Source organism: Mustelus asterias, chromosome 18 (assembly GCF_964213995.1).
Source record: "Mustelus asterias chromosome 18, sMusAst1.hap1.1, whole genome shotgun sequence".
In the NCBI taxonomy this organism is placed as follows: domain Eukaryota; kingdom Metazoa; phylum Chordata; class Chondrichthyes; order Carcharhiniformes; family Triakidae; genus Mustelus; species Mustelus asterias.
In genome coordinates, this window is record NC_135818.1 from 13,415,242 (window position 1) to 13,432,609 (window position 17,368).

Genomic DNA, 17,368 nt, shown 5'->3' on the forward strand with positions numbered 1-17,368 from the left:
TGGGTGCCTGGAACTCGCTGCCGGGGGAGATAGTGGAAGCAAATACGGTAGTGACTTTTAAGGGACGTCTTGACAAATACATGAATAGGATGGGAATAGAGGGATATGGTCCCCGGAAGGGTAGGGGGCTTTAGTTCAGTTGGGCAGCATGGTTGGTGCAGGCTTGGAGGGGCCGAAGGGCCTGTTCCTCTGCTGTAATTTTATTTGTTCTTTGTGCTTAAGCAACAATTCATATGAATTTTAAACATGGCGACCGGTCTAATTATGAGGCCTAAAACCCTGATTCCAGAAAAAATATTGTATTTTTCAGCTACCACAAACCTCCTTGCTGCACTTTACAGCTTCATTCGTAGTATCTTGACAGTAGCTTTGTTGTATGGACTATGCTACGGTGCCCTGCGGGTAAGTGCTCCTATTTTTATTATGAATCTCTGGTCTTTGTATGGTGGAGGCAATCTTTAACAATAGCAATTGCAAAGATTTTTTTCTGAATATTGTGCTCATCAAAGTGAAGAATGTTAATAATGGAAAATGAAACATTTTCTGTTTTGGGAAATCAGTGCTAACAAGTTAGGTTTAGCAGCTAGAAAAGTTTCCTCTGAAATACATACGGATGAGGTGGTGTTTAATTCTATCACGCTTTTCTTTCACTAAAAACCTACAATTTCTGCCGGCCACATCTGCTTCCTGCTCACTGACTTAACAAAGCTTTTGGCTCTTTTAATTTAAAAAAATTCTACCTGTCCTCTAACACTGGGGAATTAGCTTTTTTATATTTCTTCATATGGTTTCAACGCTTAAGAGCCAGAATTTCAAACTCGGAAACTCTTAAACCAGCTATTCCCTGGTCATTCTGAGTGTGATTCTCAATAATTGCAAAAACAATTTTCTGCTGTGAACTCATTTGATTGATTTAAACTGTTCAAACCCATTTATGAGATTATTTGATTTATTGTCGCATGTATTGGGATACAGTGAAAAGTAATATTTCTTGCGCAATCTACAGACAAAGCATACTGTTCTTAGAGTAAATAGGGGACAAGGAAAGGATAGGGTGCAGAATATAGTGTTGCAGTTACATGTAGGGTGAAGAGAAAGATCAGCTTAATATACGATAAGACCATTCAAAAGTCTGATGATAGCAGGGAAGAAGGTGTTTTTGAGTCGATTGGTACATGACCTCACACTTTTGTATCTTTTTCCCGACGGAAGAAGATGGAAAAGAGTATGTTGGGGGTGCGGGGGCCCTTGATTATGCTGACTGCTTTTCTGAGGAAACGTAGACTGAGTCAATGGATGGGAGGCTGGTTTGCATGATGGACTGGACTGCGTTTTCTTGCGGTCTTAGTCAGAGCAGGAGCCATACCAAGCTGTGATACAACCAGATAGGATGCTTTCTATGGTGTATCTGTAAAAATTGGTGAAGTGGACATGACGAATTTCCTCAGCCTTCTGAGAAAGTAGACGTGTTGGTGCGCTTTCTTAACTGTAGCGTCGGCATGGAGGGACTAGGACAGATTGTTGGTGATCTGACACCTAGAAACCTGATTATGCAGGATATACAGCATAGAAACAGGCCATTTGGTGCAGCCAGATCATGCTGGTGTTTATGCTCTACTCAAGCCTCCTCCCATATTTTCTTATCTATATCTACTATCATAACTGTCTATCCTTTCTCAGTCATCTGCTTGTCTAGTTTCCCCTCTAAAAGCATCTTTACTATTTGCTTTAACCACTCACTGTCTTCGCACGTTTCACATTCTTACCACTCTTCAGGTGCAGAAGTTTTCTTCAGAATTTCGTGTTGGATTTCTTGGTGACTCTTATATTAATGGTCTCGAGCTATACTTTTCCCCAAAAGAAAAAACAATCTCTCTGTATCCACTCTAACAAAACCCTCATAATGCTAAAGACTATCCCCCAGCCGCCTTGTTTCAGGAGAGAAGAGACCAGTCTTTCAATCTTTTTCAAATATATAGGACGGTATTCAATGGAGGCCTGCTGGCTGGAGAGCCAACAAGAATTGCTTCCTTTCGGGAAGACCTGCCCAATTTAGTCCCACTCAGGCACTTAATTGGGCAGCAGCAGCATGCCTTTCCTGAGATCAAGGACCCCAGTGGGGGAATTATGGTGGCTGCTTGTAATACACCATCCGAGGCCTCGGATGGCCAAGGCAGCCAGGTCACAGCTGAGGAATGGGAGACACGGAGGCTTAAAGCTACAGAGCTTTATTTACCAAGTGTATTCAGTACAGGCTGCTTCTTTACTCTGACAGCTTCCCACTCTAGCAATCAGGAACATCACTTCCGGTGATGACATGTGAATATCAAGATTCAATGCAACTTCAAGGAATCCATATTCATACATTACAAATATATTTTTAATACTATGCAATGTAACTTTATCATAATTTTTTAATACCTCAAAATTCTCATGAAAACACAGAGTGGGATAATGGGTAAGGACAAGATTGAAGTCAATGGAAAAGACACTTGAGAATCTTGTCCAGTACAAAACAGAATATTGATTCACTATGAGACCATGTCCTGGCAATTTCACCCCATATAGCCAGCTCTCAGTAAACTTCCATCAGCAACAAAAATAAACAGAACTCCTCCCATGATTCCATGCTATAAGTTCCCAGCCAACTCCTACCTCCCCCGCAACCCCTTCTCCAACCTCCCCCGCAACCCCTTCTCCAACCTCCCCCGCAACCCCTTCTCCAACCTCCCCCGCAACCCCTTCTCCAACCTCCCCCGCAACCCCTTCTCCAACCTCCCCCGCAACCCCTTCTCCAACCTCCCCCGCAACCCCTTCTCCAACCTCCCCCGCAACCCCTTCTCCAACCTCCCCCGCAACCCCTTCTCCAACCTCCCCCGCAACCCCTTCTCCAACCTCCCCCGCAACCCCTTCTCCAACCTCCCCCGCAACCCCTTCTCCAACCTCCCCCGCAACCGCTTCTCCAACCTCCCCCGCAACCCCTTCTCCAACCTCCCCCGCAACCGCTTCTCCAACCTCCCCCGCAACCGCTTCTCCAACCTCCCCCGCAACTCCTTCTCCAACCTCCCCCGCAACCCCTTCTCCAACCTCCCCCGCAACCCCTTCTCCAACCTCCCCCGCAACCCCTTCTCCAACATCCCCCACAACCCCCTCTCCAACATCCCCCACAACCCCCTCTCCAACATCCCCCACAACCCCCTCTCCAACATCCCCCACAACCCCCTCTCCAACATCCCCCACAACCCCCTCTCCAACATCCCCCACAACCCCCTCTCCAACATCCCCCACAACCCCCTCTCCAACATCCCCCACAACCCCCTCTCCAACATCCCCCACAACCCCCTCTCCAACATCCCCCACAACCCCCTCTCCAACATCCCCCACAACCCCCTCTCCAACATCCCCCACAACCCCCTCTCCAACATCCCCCACAACCCCCTCTCCAACATCCCCCACAACCCCCTCTCCAACATCCCCCACAACCCCCTCTCCAACATCCCCCACAACCCCCTCTCCAACATCCCCCACAACCCCCTCTCCAACATCCCCCACAACCCCCTCTCCAACATCCCCCACAACCCCCTCTCCAACATCCCCCACAACCTCCTCTCCAACATCCCCCACAACCCCCTCTCCAACATCCCCCACAACCCCCTCTCCAACCTCCCCCACAACCCCCTCTCCAACCTCCCCCACAGTCCCCCCTCTCCAACCTCCCCCACAGTCCCCCCTCTCCAACCTCCCCCACAGTCCCCCCTCTCCAACCTCCCCCACAGTCCCCCCTCTCCAACCTCCCCCACAGTCCCCCCTCTCCAACCTCCCCCACAGTCCCCCCTCTCCAACCTCCCCCACAGTCCCCCCTCTCCAACCTCCCCCACAGTCCCCCCTCTCCAACCTCCCCCACAGTCCCCCCTCTCCAACCTCCCCCACAGTCCCCCCTCTCCAACCTCCCCCACAGTCCCCCCTCTCCAACCTCTCCCACAACCCCCTCTCCAACCTCTCCCACAACCCCCTCTCCAACCTCCCCCACAGTCCCCCCTCTCCAACCTCTCCCACAACCTCCCCCACAGTCCCCCCTCTCCAACCTCCCCCACAGTCCCCCCTCTCCAACCTCCCCCACAGTCCCCCCTCTCCAACCTCCCCCACAGTCCCCCCTCTCCAACCTCCCCCACAGTCCCCCCTCTCCAACCTCCCCCACAACCCCCTCTCCAATCTCCCCCACAGTCCCCCCTCTCCAAACTCCCCCACAGTCCCCCCTCTCCAACCTCCCCCACAGTCCCCCCTCTCCAACCTCCCCCACAGTCCCCCCTCTCCAACCTCCCCCACAGTCCCCCCTCTCCAACCTCCCCCACAGTCCCCCCTCTCCAACCTCCCCCACAGTCCCCCCTCTCCAACCTCCCCCACAGTCCCCCCTCTCCAACCTCCCCCACAACCCCCTCTCCAACCTCCCCCACAGTCCCCCCTCTCCAACCTCCCCCACAGTCCCCCCTCTCCAACCTCCCCCACAGTCCCCCCTCTCCAACCTCCCCCACAGTCCCCCCTCTCCAACCTCCCCCACAACCCCCTCTCCAATCTCCCCCACAACCCCCTCTCCAAACTCCCCCACAGCCCCTCCTCCAACCTTCCCCACAGCCCCTCCTCCAACCTTTCTCCCCCGAGCACTTTACCCCCCCCCCCCCCCCCCCCCCCGCAAACCACCACTCCAACTTCCCTTGCCCTCTAACCTTTCAATCCCCCAAGTCCACCCTCCAACCTTCCCCCCTGCTCCACCCCTACCAACATCCCCACACTGTATTAACAATTACAGGAATTTGTCTTACCATTTTACAAGCAGAAACAGGCTGTAGTTCCAGGCCATTTTTATGGTCAAAGTGTGCTGTTTCATGCTTGTTATGTTAAACTGCACCTGTCATTGTTCTAGCCACATTTGATTGGTTAGTAATCACGGCCTGAATTGTTGTTCATCGGACATGAGCACTCAGCTGGCCTGAACGCGAAACATGTTCCCTTCCACGGTCGACCCTGGAGCCCAATTTCACGCTGGCTGGTCGATCAATGGCCATATAGTGTGAATTACGCTGTGTGGGAGGCTGAGCGCTGCTGGGGAAGGTGGGAAGAGGGCGGGCGTCAGGGACAGGGAGAGTACGGGTTGGCCTTTCTAATGTGCTCCATTAGGGGGACAGCCTCTGTGGAACTGTCTCAGGGAGCTGCTTGTTATGTATGTTGGGGCATGTCCCTTTAAGCGAATGGGTTAGGTGACCCAGGACTCGTGGAGCTTGCCTAGGCAGTCTTGTGCTGACTGCACTAGGATAAAGACGTGTTAATAAACTGTTCCAGTTAGTTTACTTCCACTGACCTCGTGGTCCTTTATTAGTCTGTATATCAGACCTCAAATATTATACTGCTGACCCATAGAAAATAAATATTGATTAAAAACTATGCCTTAAGTGTCTAGGTAGCACAATCATACAGAGTCCTCAGGCACATTTGTTAATTTTATTTCAACCCTGAGAGTTCATCCTGTCCTGGATCCAGGTTGAAGCTAAAAACGTAAGGGCTGCCTGTCCAATTGTGAAAGTGGACAGGTCACATAAAATTGTGTTCAGTTGGCCCCTTGATGGGCTAATCTGCCTGATTGACAGTAGGTAAACCAAAATATTGCACAAATGCGCGACCATGTCAGGATGCACGCCCTCCTGAGCAACATACAATTCTAGCCCATGGGGAACTTTTGCTCTCTCTCCACAGCTCAGCCTGCTTCTTAGCTCCATATCATCTGCAAAATTTGATATACCGCCCCCCCCTTTTTCTAAATCCAGCTCATTTAAATGTGCAGTGTAAGCGCAGGGCTCCTTTGGGGGAATACTTGTCATTGCCCATCAATCAGAGATTGTCTCTTTTTTTCCCAGCTCTGCTACCTGCCACAAGATTGCCCCCAGTTCCGTGTGCTCAATTTTAGCAAGCAGCTTCATCAAGTGCCTTTGAGAATTCATTTCAAGTGTTTACACTGATCCTTTTCTATTCATCACTTCAGTGACTGTATTAAAGAAAGTTGGGTAGACACGATTTACCTTTCAGAGAACTAGCTCCTTCAATTCCCAACTGTAAAAGAAACAATTAAGATTACATGTTATGCTTTATTGCACCATTTGCTTGTTTTATTCATTGTTATGCATCAGATCATTTCAACTGCTGATGATTTGTTAACTTTAAGTTGAATTCAGACACTTTAAAAAGGCCTCCCTTAAAATAACCATCATGGCCAGTTTATTAATGGAGCTCAACTATTTATCCTACTGTTACAATGTCATCCCATAGTTTTGATCAAATGGCACAGTCAGCATTAGTTTAATGTGCCACAACAGAAAATGACAGAAATTGTGGGAGCTGTCATCTGGTCTTCCATGGTTTGAACTAATTTTGTTTTCACTTCTACCTTCCAGGATTCCTGGGATGCACAACATATTCCAGTTCTCTTCTCCGTCTTTTGTGGCCTCCTGGTTGCTGTCTCCTACCATCTAAGCAGACAAAGCAGTGACCCCTGTGTACTGATGTAAGTGACCGCACTTCAAGAAACAAGTGTTCTCATCATAAGTCTTTATAATTGCCTTGGAAAAGGGCATGTCGAGGTGTAATTTAAACAAAATAAAATGCTGGAAATACTTAACAGGTCAGGCAATATCTGTAGAGAGAGAAAATTAACATATAAGAACATAAGAGATAGGATCAGGATAAGCAATATGGTCTCTGAAGTCTGCTTGGCTATTAAAGATCATGGCTGATGTTTGCCCTCCACTCGACTTGCCGACCTGCTCCCCATATCATTGGTCAGCCTTGAAGATACTCAACAACTGAGTGTTGATAGCCTTTTGGGTTAGAGACTGCCAAAGGCGCACATCCTTTGAGTGCAGAAATTTCTCCTCATCTCAGTCTGAAATAGTTGACCTTTTCCTCTTATGGCCCCTAGTTCTAGACTTGCCAGCTAGTGAAACAGTCTCTCAGCATCGAGAGCATCTCTCAGCAACTCATTGCAAGATAGGATTGATTAGTGACCTCCTAGCAAAGGCACCCCGGGTAGCAGCGGTCATAATATCATTGAATTTTACATTCAGTTTGAGGGAGAGAATGGTAGGTCCAAGACTAATATTTTAAACTTAAATGGGGGCTTATTTTATGAGGGCATAAAAATAGCTAATGTGAACTGGACATAGTGATGCAGTGGCAAACATTTAAAGGATATTTCAGAATACACAATCGATGTATTCCAATGAGAAAGGAAGATTCCAAGGGGAGGACCGACCATCTGTGGTTAATGGAAAATATTTAAAGATAGTAGCAAGCTTAAAGCAAAAGCATATAATGGTGCAATGGTGGGTGGCAGATCAGAAGGCTGGACAGAATATAAAAAACAGCAAAGAATGACTAATGACTAAAAGATTAACCAGGAGGGAAAAATAAGAGTATGAGAGAAAGCTAGTTAGAAATATAAAGACTGAGTTAAGTTTCTCTAGCTATTTAAAAAGAAAAGTTAACAAAGTGAGCATTGATCCCAATTCATATGTTCGTATCTACCCTCTGAAATTCTTTCAAAATCCTGTAAGTTTTAACAAGTTCACCTCATTCTTGTAAAATCCAGAGTATTTTTGATTTGATTTATTATTGTCACATGTATTAGTATACAGTGAAAAGTATTGTTTCTTGCATGTTATACAGACAAAGCATACCGTACATAGAGAAGGAAAGGAGAGGGTGCAGAATATAGTGTCACAGTCGTAGCTAGGGTGTAGAGAAAGATCAACTTAATATAAGATAGGTCCATTCAAAAGTCTGATGGCAGTAGGGAAGAAGCTGTTCTTGAGTCGGTTGGTACGTGACCTCAGACCTTTGTATCTTTTTCCCGATGGAAGAAGGTGGAAGAGAGAATGTCCGGTGTGCGTGGGGTCCTTAATTATGCTGGCTGCTTTTCCGAGGCAGCGGGAAGTGTCGACAGTGTCAGCGGATGGGAGGCTGGTTTGAGTGATGGACTGAGCTTCGTCCATGAATGATCCTTTGTAGTTTCTTGCGGTCTTGGACAGAGCAGGAACCATACCAAGCTGTGATACAACCGGAAAGGATGCTTTTATTGGTTCATTCTACTCAATCTCTCCTCATATGGCAACCCCATCGCCCTCAGGAATCAACCTTGTAAATTTTAGAACAGAGTGACCTTTCATCGAAAGATGTGCTGCTTGCGGCCATAAATTGAGATTTCTTGGCGTCAATTCTACTGAAAGTAATGGTAAATATGCAACTTATAAAGCTGGAATTATAACTTAACTTCTAATTAGTGTTCCAGTTCTGGAGGTTGATTATGCAAATTCTCGTGTTGTAGTTGTGTGTATGAGTGGGAGAACGTGGAATCTGGGTGACAGTGAATGTATCAAAGCCAGGTATGCAGTTACAAGATATTCTTTCTCCTTTTGGAGACGTGAAGCGCCTCGGAATGAGAGCAGAATGTAAAGGCTGTTATTGCAGGAGAAAAGCCTTCAAGGCAATATTTGAGTGGAAATGTTATAAAGAAGTATTAAGCGAGATGGAAAGCTTGAAATCCAATTATAAAAGCAGACATGCTTGGCAGGTCAGCAGTGTTGATGAAAATCCTGTGGTTTGCATCCTCAATTTGACAAATTTATGAATAACTGATCAATTATTCATTGCATATGGAACTAAACATTCTTGAATTTTACTCTTCATGAATGCGTAATGAGCGTGGCCTCAGAACAACAAGCTCTCACCAGCCAAGTACTGTTTTCACCAGTCACATGGTGTTGCTCATGATCAGTTACCTGACTGCTTGCACTCTTTTCCATTCCAGTTTTTGGGGTAAAAGAGCATCGAAAGATGAGGTTTAGGTTTGGTTAACTTTTAACGTGATGGGAAAACAGACAAAAGGATGAATGAACGTCCCTGAACGCAGCTGCAGTTTGTCAGTGTTTTTTTTGGTGAGATCGAAGTGAGAAGCGAAGGTTTTAATTTGGTGTGAAGAGACTCTGCACAATGCTTCCTCCATTGTTTATTGTGGTAAGGCTGCTAAGCCCTGGCTTTCCACAGGAGTCTCTGCAGCTACCCTTGTTTGCTATATGCATAAGCGATCTGAACTTCAGAATTGAGGGAACAGTATTGAAATTTGATGAAACCAAATTGAGAAATATGCAAATTGTGGTAAAAGCTGTGAAAGACCACAGGTGGACATGGACGAACAAGATGGGTAGAGAGCTGACTGTTCCACTCAACGTAAAGAAGTGTGAAGTGTGGAAAATAAGAAGAGGGAAATGAAGTACATCTTGGATTTTAAGTAGACTGGAGGAACAAAGGGACCAAAAACAGATCATTGAAGGTGGCAGCACAGTTTGATTTTGTTTCTCGCTATATAGAACACGAGGAAATAATAATGAACCTGTACAAGACTTTAGGCTGCAGTTGGAGCAATATGTGCAATTTTGTGTCCACCTCAGTTTAGGCAGGATATAAAAGCAATGAACAAGGTGCAGTGTAGATTGCTACAAGAGAGAGCAATTACAAAGAGAAACTTGAGAAATAAAGCTTACTTCAAATTTGAGCTGAACTGGTTGAAGGGTTCCATAGAATCCCTACAGTGCAGAAGAAGGCCATTTGGCCCATCGAGTCTACACCAACCACAATCCCACCCAGGCCCTATCCCCATAATCCCACATATTTATCCTTGCTAGTCCTCCTGACACTGAGGGTCAATTTAGGGCCAATCCACCTAACCCGTACATCTTTGGAATGTGGGAGGAAACTGGAGCACCTGGAGAAAACCCACGGGGAGAATGTGCAAACTCCACATAGACAGTGACCCGAATTGAATCCAGATCCCTGATGCCATGAGGCAGCATTGCTAACCACTGTGCCACGTTTCGTCTGATACAAGTGGCCAAGGTTAAGGATATCGGATGATTGGTTGTTTCCATTGGGCAGAATGACAGAGTATGAAGAGGGCAAAAGTTTTAAATAATCAAAAAGAATGGAAGTCAAGATTTGAAAGATGTCTTTATCTAGAAGGTGGTTAGAATGTAAAACTCTCACAGACGATTATTGAAGCAAAATTTATCACTTGTTTTTAAAAGGAATTAATCAGTTGCTTCCAAAAGAAGGATATTAATGGATATTGGACAACAGGCAGGAAAATTAGTTTTATAAGGTAGAGAAAGATTTTGGCATATTTTTGATATCCAGTATTCTCAGCTCCACAAATCTATATCATAATAGCACACCGCGGTCATATTCATAATGCACCAGATATACATTTGGAATGGCTCCAAGTGGTTTTAGGTGTCTGAACCTGGTACTTTAATAGAGGAGCCAATCATACATTCTGACTCTCAAGTGTATTGAGGTGAAAATTCTGAGGTCACTTGTAGTAAATATTACACTGATTTTGAGTTATTAAGTGTTTATCTCTATCTCTGTCCAAAGCTGTAGACTGGGCCACCTGGGCTTTTCATAAACTCACTTTTCAATGGCTTTAATACTTCCATCCCAACACTCCGAAGAATTCTAGGAGCATGCTTTAAAGCTCCTCCTTCCTCGATTCAACATGAAGTGCAACTGGCAGTATAACGTCACTCTGAAACTGGTTCCGAAAGTGTAAATGCAGCACAAGTTAGATCCTTATTGGGCACTTTTTAAGAAATGTCGGCACTTTGCCATTTCTACGTTCATGTGGACAGGTGTCTACAGTGTGAATGTGGCATTGTACTGGACCACGTGTGCGGGCGCATGTCAGACGCACTGCCATTTGTGCAGCCAAAGAAGTTTAGTGGGGTCACCTGCAGGTATGAAGTAGTATTGCAACAACAATAACTCTATATTTATATAACACCTTTAACATAATTTAACATCACAGGGCACTTTGCAGGAGCATTATAAAACAGAGAATCACACATCTTCAGGAGATTTTAGGTCAGGTGATAAAAAGCTTGATCAAAGATGTAGGTTTTAAGCAGTGAGCTAAAGGGGGCAAAGAGAGGTTGTAGGCAGGGTATTCCAGAGCTTGGTCTGTGTCAGCTGTAGGCGTGACCACCAGTGGTGCAGCAGTTGTAATTGGGAATGCACAAGAAGCCAGAATTAGAGAAGCGCAGATATCTAGGGAGGGGTATGGGCCTGGAGGACATTGCAGAGATAGGGAGGGACATGGAGGGATTTGAAAACCAGGATGAGAATTTTAAAATCAAAGCTTGACTGGGAACCAATAAAAGACAGCGAGGATAGAGGAAACCAGACTTGTTGTGAGTTAAGACATGGGAAGCAGAGTTTTAAAATGTGGGAAAACAGCCAGGAATGCACAAAGTAGTTGAGTCTCGAGGTAATGAAGGCATGGATGAAGGTTTCTGCAGCCGATGAACCGAAACAAAGTTCAGTAATGACATGAATATAAAGTCGGAAGCTCACCTCAAATGTGACACCACAATGTGAACATTTCAACTTGGTCTCATTTGCCAAACATAATATAGGACCACAATTTTGCATTTATAAGCCTTGGAGGCAATGGAAATTCTAGCTCCAAATAGATCCGCGATGGCAAATCATGGCTGCAACAACTCACTTGCCTTATGAATAAGTAGATTATTTGCATGCAAAATTTGACAGACTTGCCCTAGGAAATTTCATGATGTCTCATAATTTTTATGAATCACAAAAGTGCAGGAGTCCGTGGAGTGCGAAAAACTATTTGGCCTATTGAATTCAATTCTTCAACAGATCATTTCTAATCCATTCCATTAGGATGCTGTGCATCCCAAATAAAATGCAGAGAAAAGGAATTATCAAATTTTATCATCAATTGTGGGGCAGTTGCCCTAAATCTACTTTCAGACTGACTTGGAAACGTATAAAGTGATCTAAATCAGTATGGATTGATAAAAGATTGGTCATACTGGATTATCTTGTTGAGTTTTTTTGAGGATGTCATTAGCATGGTGGGAGTGTAGGAATTATTCATGACTTTCATGCCTCCTACATTGGCTGCTAAAATAGGGTTTATGGAGTTGAATGTGCCTTAACAGAAATATGGGGATACACCATCTCTCTCGGGGATTATCTGTATTTAACCAAAATTACACAAATCAAATAAGAAACACAACTGGACATATTCTGGAGTCTTTAAGTGCCCCACTGGCCAAAACAACAATCATTCAAAGTCCATTGAATCTTTAAATGTCTTCTTTCTGTTAGATTTGGACCCATCAGTCCTAACTGACTGCAAAGAAAAGGTCAGACAATGTTTAGTTCTTACACTCTTTCTGATCATATTTAATTCACGAGTTTCACATTTAGATTGCAATGATTAGTACCTTCAGGCATGCCAATATCCCTTGTTGTTTATGATAACTTCAAAGTTTAGTGGGGTTACTTCATCATGCGTGCCAATTGTTGGAGGTTAATGATGTTTTATCTCAAGGCTCTACATATTCTGTTGATTCTATAGCAACTCAAGTATTACCCTTGTTACCAATTGCCTTTGCGTGGTAGTTTATGCATGTTAATGTTCTTATTTCTCAGTTGTGGTTTATTATGGTTTAGCCATTATTAAAGTTGTTTTGATACATGATATATTATTCAAATTGCCAGCATCCACAATATTTTGCTTTCATATTTACATTTCTTGCTTTTAAGGATGTTTATAACACATTCTTCTTTCAATGGAAAAGTGAGTGTCTATGCAGATTGCCCACATAGGCTTTCAGAAGGTATTTGTTAAGATCCCTAATGAGCGATTATTAGCAGAAATGGACTTTGAGATAATCTTGCAACATGGGTTGTGGATGGGTTGGGAGGTAGGACGTAGAGTATGGATAATTTTACTGAAGTTCACGTTGAGATGCATTGCTAGAAGTTTTTATGAGAATGACATTTTATTGATATGCCGAAAAGACGGGAACAAAGGGTCGTGAACGAAGCCCAGTCCATCACTAAACCAGCCTTCCACCCATTGGCACTGTCTACACTTCCCGCTGCCTCGGAAAAGCAGCCAGCATAATTAAGGACCCCACGCACCTGGACATTCTCTCTTCCGCCCTCTTCCATTGGGAAAAAGATACAAAAGTCTGAGGACATGTACCAACCGACTCAAGAACGGCTTCTTCCTTGCTGCCAAACACTCTTGAATGGGCCTACCTCGCATTAAGTTAATCTTTCTCTACACCCTAGCTATGACTAACACTACATTCTGCACTCTCTCATTTCCTTCTGTATGTACGGTATGCTTTGACTGCATAGCGTGCAAGAAACAATACTTTTCACTGTATACTAATACATGTGACAAATCGAATCGGAACAAGAATATCATTTACAGTTATAGGTTAATTTTCTCTTGCTTTATCTTAAATTCATCTCCACACTGAGGAGATGATTAAATCCTTCACAGACGGAAAATAATGGAAGATGAATGATGTAGAGTGAACAGCAATAATCTCTTTAAGCGTCAATACCCAGTTAATATCCACTTTAAGGTTGTTGAGTAAAAGTACTGTTGTGTTTGCTTTAAATTTATAGGTCTTTAGTACGATCAAAAGTTTTCCCAAATACTGACGATAAAAATCCTGAAGACCCTCTAGCAGAAGTAAAAGACCCCCTACCAGAAAAACTCAAGCAGTCTGTTGTAAGTAATGTTTATCTTTTTTATTAATTACTACTTGGATACATGGACCACTTTATAGTCCAGAAATAATTTTTAGATATGCAGCTTTATGTTTTTGTTCTTGGGATATGCATGAAATAGACAAGGCCCTGGCCGTGTTCTGATGACAGATCTTTTCCAGTAGAGCCTTAGTCAACAAGTTGAGTTTTTGCAACAGTCCTCCAACTTATTCTTCTTATGCTAGCTCACAGCATGCTGGATACATTTTTAATTCAGTGTCACAGATTGCCACAGTGGGGTCTGAACTCTCAACCTCTGATGATGGTCTATTAATTTAACTACTAAGCTCATACCCCTATTGACGTGGAAGTATTTTCAAGTTCACCTAAGTTACTAGCACTAACTCTTGATAAGATGCAATTCCAGAAGCACTCATGTTGGCGCCTGACCATTTTATGGCAAGTGGGGAGCATCACAATTGAGTCCTGAACCAAGTGAATGTGCTTATCCTTGTATGTGTCACTGTATGGGAGTCAGGAACTTTGGCATTATTTTTCAACAAAAAAAATCCTCATCTGAATAGCTTGTCTGACCAGGGATCAAAAGCAAAATTTTCCTGATCTTTGTGTCTTGCCTGAACATTTGGACAACAGTTTTTGTCAAAGGAATCCTTGCATTAACCAAAGTAGGACCTTAACAATGAAGAGGCTAGTTTAAGGGAAAAAAATGACAGGAGTTAATAATTAAGTGTAATTGTTAAAAATGATTTGATGCATACTTTTTAGAAAATAACTTGATTTTTTTTTCTAGAGTGAACGTTTACAGTCCGATCTGATAGTTTGCACAGTCATCGCTGTCTTATACTTTGCTATCCATGTCAGCACGGTCTTCATTGCCCTACAGGTAAGGAGCTTGAATTTTCCTTCAGTGGAATAGCACACAAGAAAAATTCTGCAAATAGCAATTGATGCTAGGTAAATAGTTCATTTTAAATCAGAAATTGATACATTTTTGTTAACCAACCAGAGGTATTAAAGGAATTGGGGCAAAAGCGAGTGTATGGAGTTATGTCACAGATTAGTCGTAATCTCATTGAAAGATTTGAAGAGTCTCATTCCATTTTCTGGCTCCCATGTGGCATAAAATCTACTGTTTAAAGTTATGTGACAAAAAGTTTCTTAATCCAATCCAAGGCGATGTGAAAACATCATAAAATTGTCCAAGGCCATCATGACTTTACATGGAGTCAAAAGTTTATTTATTAGTCGCAAGTAATGCTTACATTAACACTGCAATGAAGTTACTGTGACATTTCCCTAGCCGCCACACTCCAGCCTCTGTTCGGGTCAATTCACCTAACCAGCACGTCTTTCAGAATGTGGGAGGAAACCGGAGCACCCAGAGGAAACCCACGCAGACACAGGGAGAACGTACAAACTCAGATATTGGTGTAGGATCCCTGTTGAGACCTGTAGTACTAATTAGGATAGCGTTGGCACAAATTACAACTTTAAAGCCTTTTATAACCTCAAATTAGTTTTTTTAGATTACAAAGTAACAAAAAACAAAATTAAATTTTGAATTTTTGTTTTGATATTTAAACTCTTTTGCTGGTTAAGCTCCGGGCTGTGGGCTGTGAAAGTCAGAGGGTGAAGAGATCCATCATGAGTTACCACATCTCTGGAACCTGCTTATTGATTTGTGTAGTTCCATCATTTGATTTCCACAAAAAAATTTCACCCTTGGCCTCCCAACTCCTTTAAAAGGTCTTGCACACTAATTGATCATTAAACTCACCACAGAAGGTCAAGTCTGGTAATTAACAGAATAAGCCCATTTCAATAACTTGATAATTGTTAATGCAATGTCAATCAGCCCCTGACTGTTACAATTATAGACATTAACGGTATAGGTTGCCATTCTGTAAATGCCTACCAAAAAAAGAGATTTCCACGCTAGTCCCACCTTCTAATTCTTGGTCCATAGCCTTGTAACCTAATTGTTCTTGGAAACTTTAAACATGTTAACTTTTATGTTTTAACGTTTGTTTTATTACTTTTCCTGTCTACCAATTTTCCCTCTCTTACCCAGCCTTTCTTTCACTCTTTATTTATCTTTCTACACTGGATTTGACTCTAATTCACTTGCCCCGATTTGTGTTTCTCTCATTCATTCCTCTGTTTCTGTCACGATCCTTAAATCCTGTTGATTAAGGAAGTGCATGTTGCTCCCATCATTCACTGAAGGCCTGTTGCCCTTTCCATACCTTTATTAGTTTTCAATTGCAGCAAATCATGGCACAAAAAATTTAAGATGAAGAATGAAAGAAGTAATAATTGACTGGGCACACTGCGAGACACAAGTTCTGGCCCACTAGTGCCATTGCTGTACACCTGTACCATCGTTAATCATTTTTTAAAAAATGTTTTATCGATTCCACCTGCAATCTCTGGATGTGGGGTTGTGCAACTAAGAAAACCAATCTGAATTACTTTAAATCTCTTTCAGCAATTCTTTGGGGGAGTGAATACCTTTGGCTTTTTAAATTAGTACCATAGTACATGGAATTTATGATGATTCCAGCAGCAACAGTTTGAAGGGTTACGTTTAAGTTTTTACATTTATTTATTAGTGTAACAAGTAGGCTTACATTAACCCTGCGATGAATTTACTATGAAAATCATCCAGTCGCCACACTCCAGTGCCTGTTCGGGTACACTGAGGCAGAATTTAACATGCCCAATGCACCTAAACAACACGTCTTTCAGACTGTGGGAGGAAACTGAAGCACCCAGAGGAAACCCACGCAGACGGGGAGAACTCTGCAAAGGCAGTGACCCAAGCCGGGAATTGAGCACAGGTCCGTGACGCTGTGAGGCAGCAGGACTAACCACTGTGCCACCTGAGTTACGTACAATTGGCCACTTAATGGTTAAATATACAGAACAAGTCACCTACACAGATAAAAATTTTGTGACTTATTTGTAAGCAGGATGGGGTCATTGATGTAAACAGTTATTGTTGAAATATTAATCACCATTAAATGTTCTTGTTCCTAATTCTACAATGCTAACTAACTGCTGCAAGTTATATGCCACTTCCCACTGGTTAGTGGAAATTGGTGAATAATCAGCGTCTAGAATTAAGACTGCATTGGTTAGTTGCTCAGTGGAGAGTGGACAACTTTTTATTTATTGTTATCTTAAGAGAAAGGATTACCAAGAGAGCCATGTAGAAAGCATGGTTTGTACAGTGAAGTGCAGTCAACATAGGAATAACTTTGTGTCCACCATGGGTTGCTGTCCTGTTGAGTAAAAGCCCTGTCAGACATCTGTCATCATGGACACCGTTTTTGTGTGGCTCAGATAAGTCAAGGAAGTGGGCAATATTAGCTTTGGAAAAAAGTGGAAAAGTTGCTGGATATTAATATGTTACATTGTTACTCAACACTTCTGAAGTGTATTGTGTTGAAGGGTGTTGATCTTCATTTTTAGATCACAAAACGTACAAGGGGTTGAATTTTAACTCCTCCTCTGTCCCCAAAATAAAGGGGATGGCTAACAGGAGGCTTACAGTAATGTCGTTAAAAAGGATACAAAATCTCATAGGTCCCTTAGTCTTTAATTTTAAGAAATTAAATTAAATTTGTGTTTATGTTATATTGTTAAAATATTCAAAAGTGCCTCACACGACAAATTGCATTAAGGGCTGCAGACTGAATATACTGAA

General features: G+C 43.2%; 1 protein-coding gene across 4 annotated transcripts in view; it reads left to right on the forward strand.

The window, feature by feature from the left end:
* The window catches only part of pcnx1 (pecanex 1), a 273,657-nt gene that overhangs the window by 204,422 nt on the left and 51,867 nt on the right, over positions 1-17,368 (forward strand). For all 4 annotated transcript variants that reach the window (XM_078233420.1, XM_078233421.1, XM_078233423.1 and 1 more), the window contains 4 exons: positions 311-402; positions 6,444-6,553; positions 13,555-13,660; positions 14,450-14,542. In XM_078233420.1, the coding sequence (XP_078089546.1) occupies positions 311-402; positions 6,444-6,553; positions 13,555-13,660; positions 14,450-14,542 (401 nt within the window). The remainder of the gene's footprint in view (positions 1-310; positions 403-6,443; positions 6,554-13,554; positions 13,661-14,449; positions 14,543-17,368) is intronic.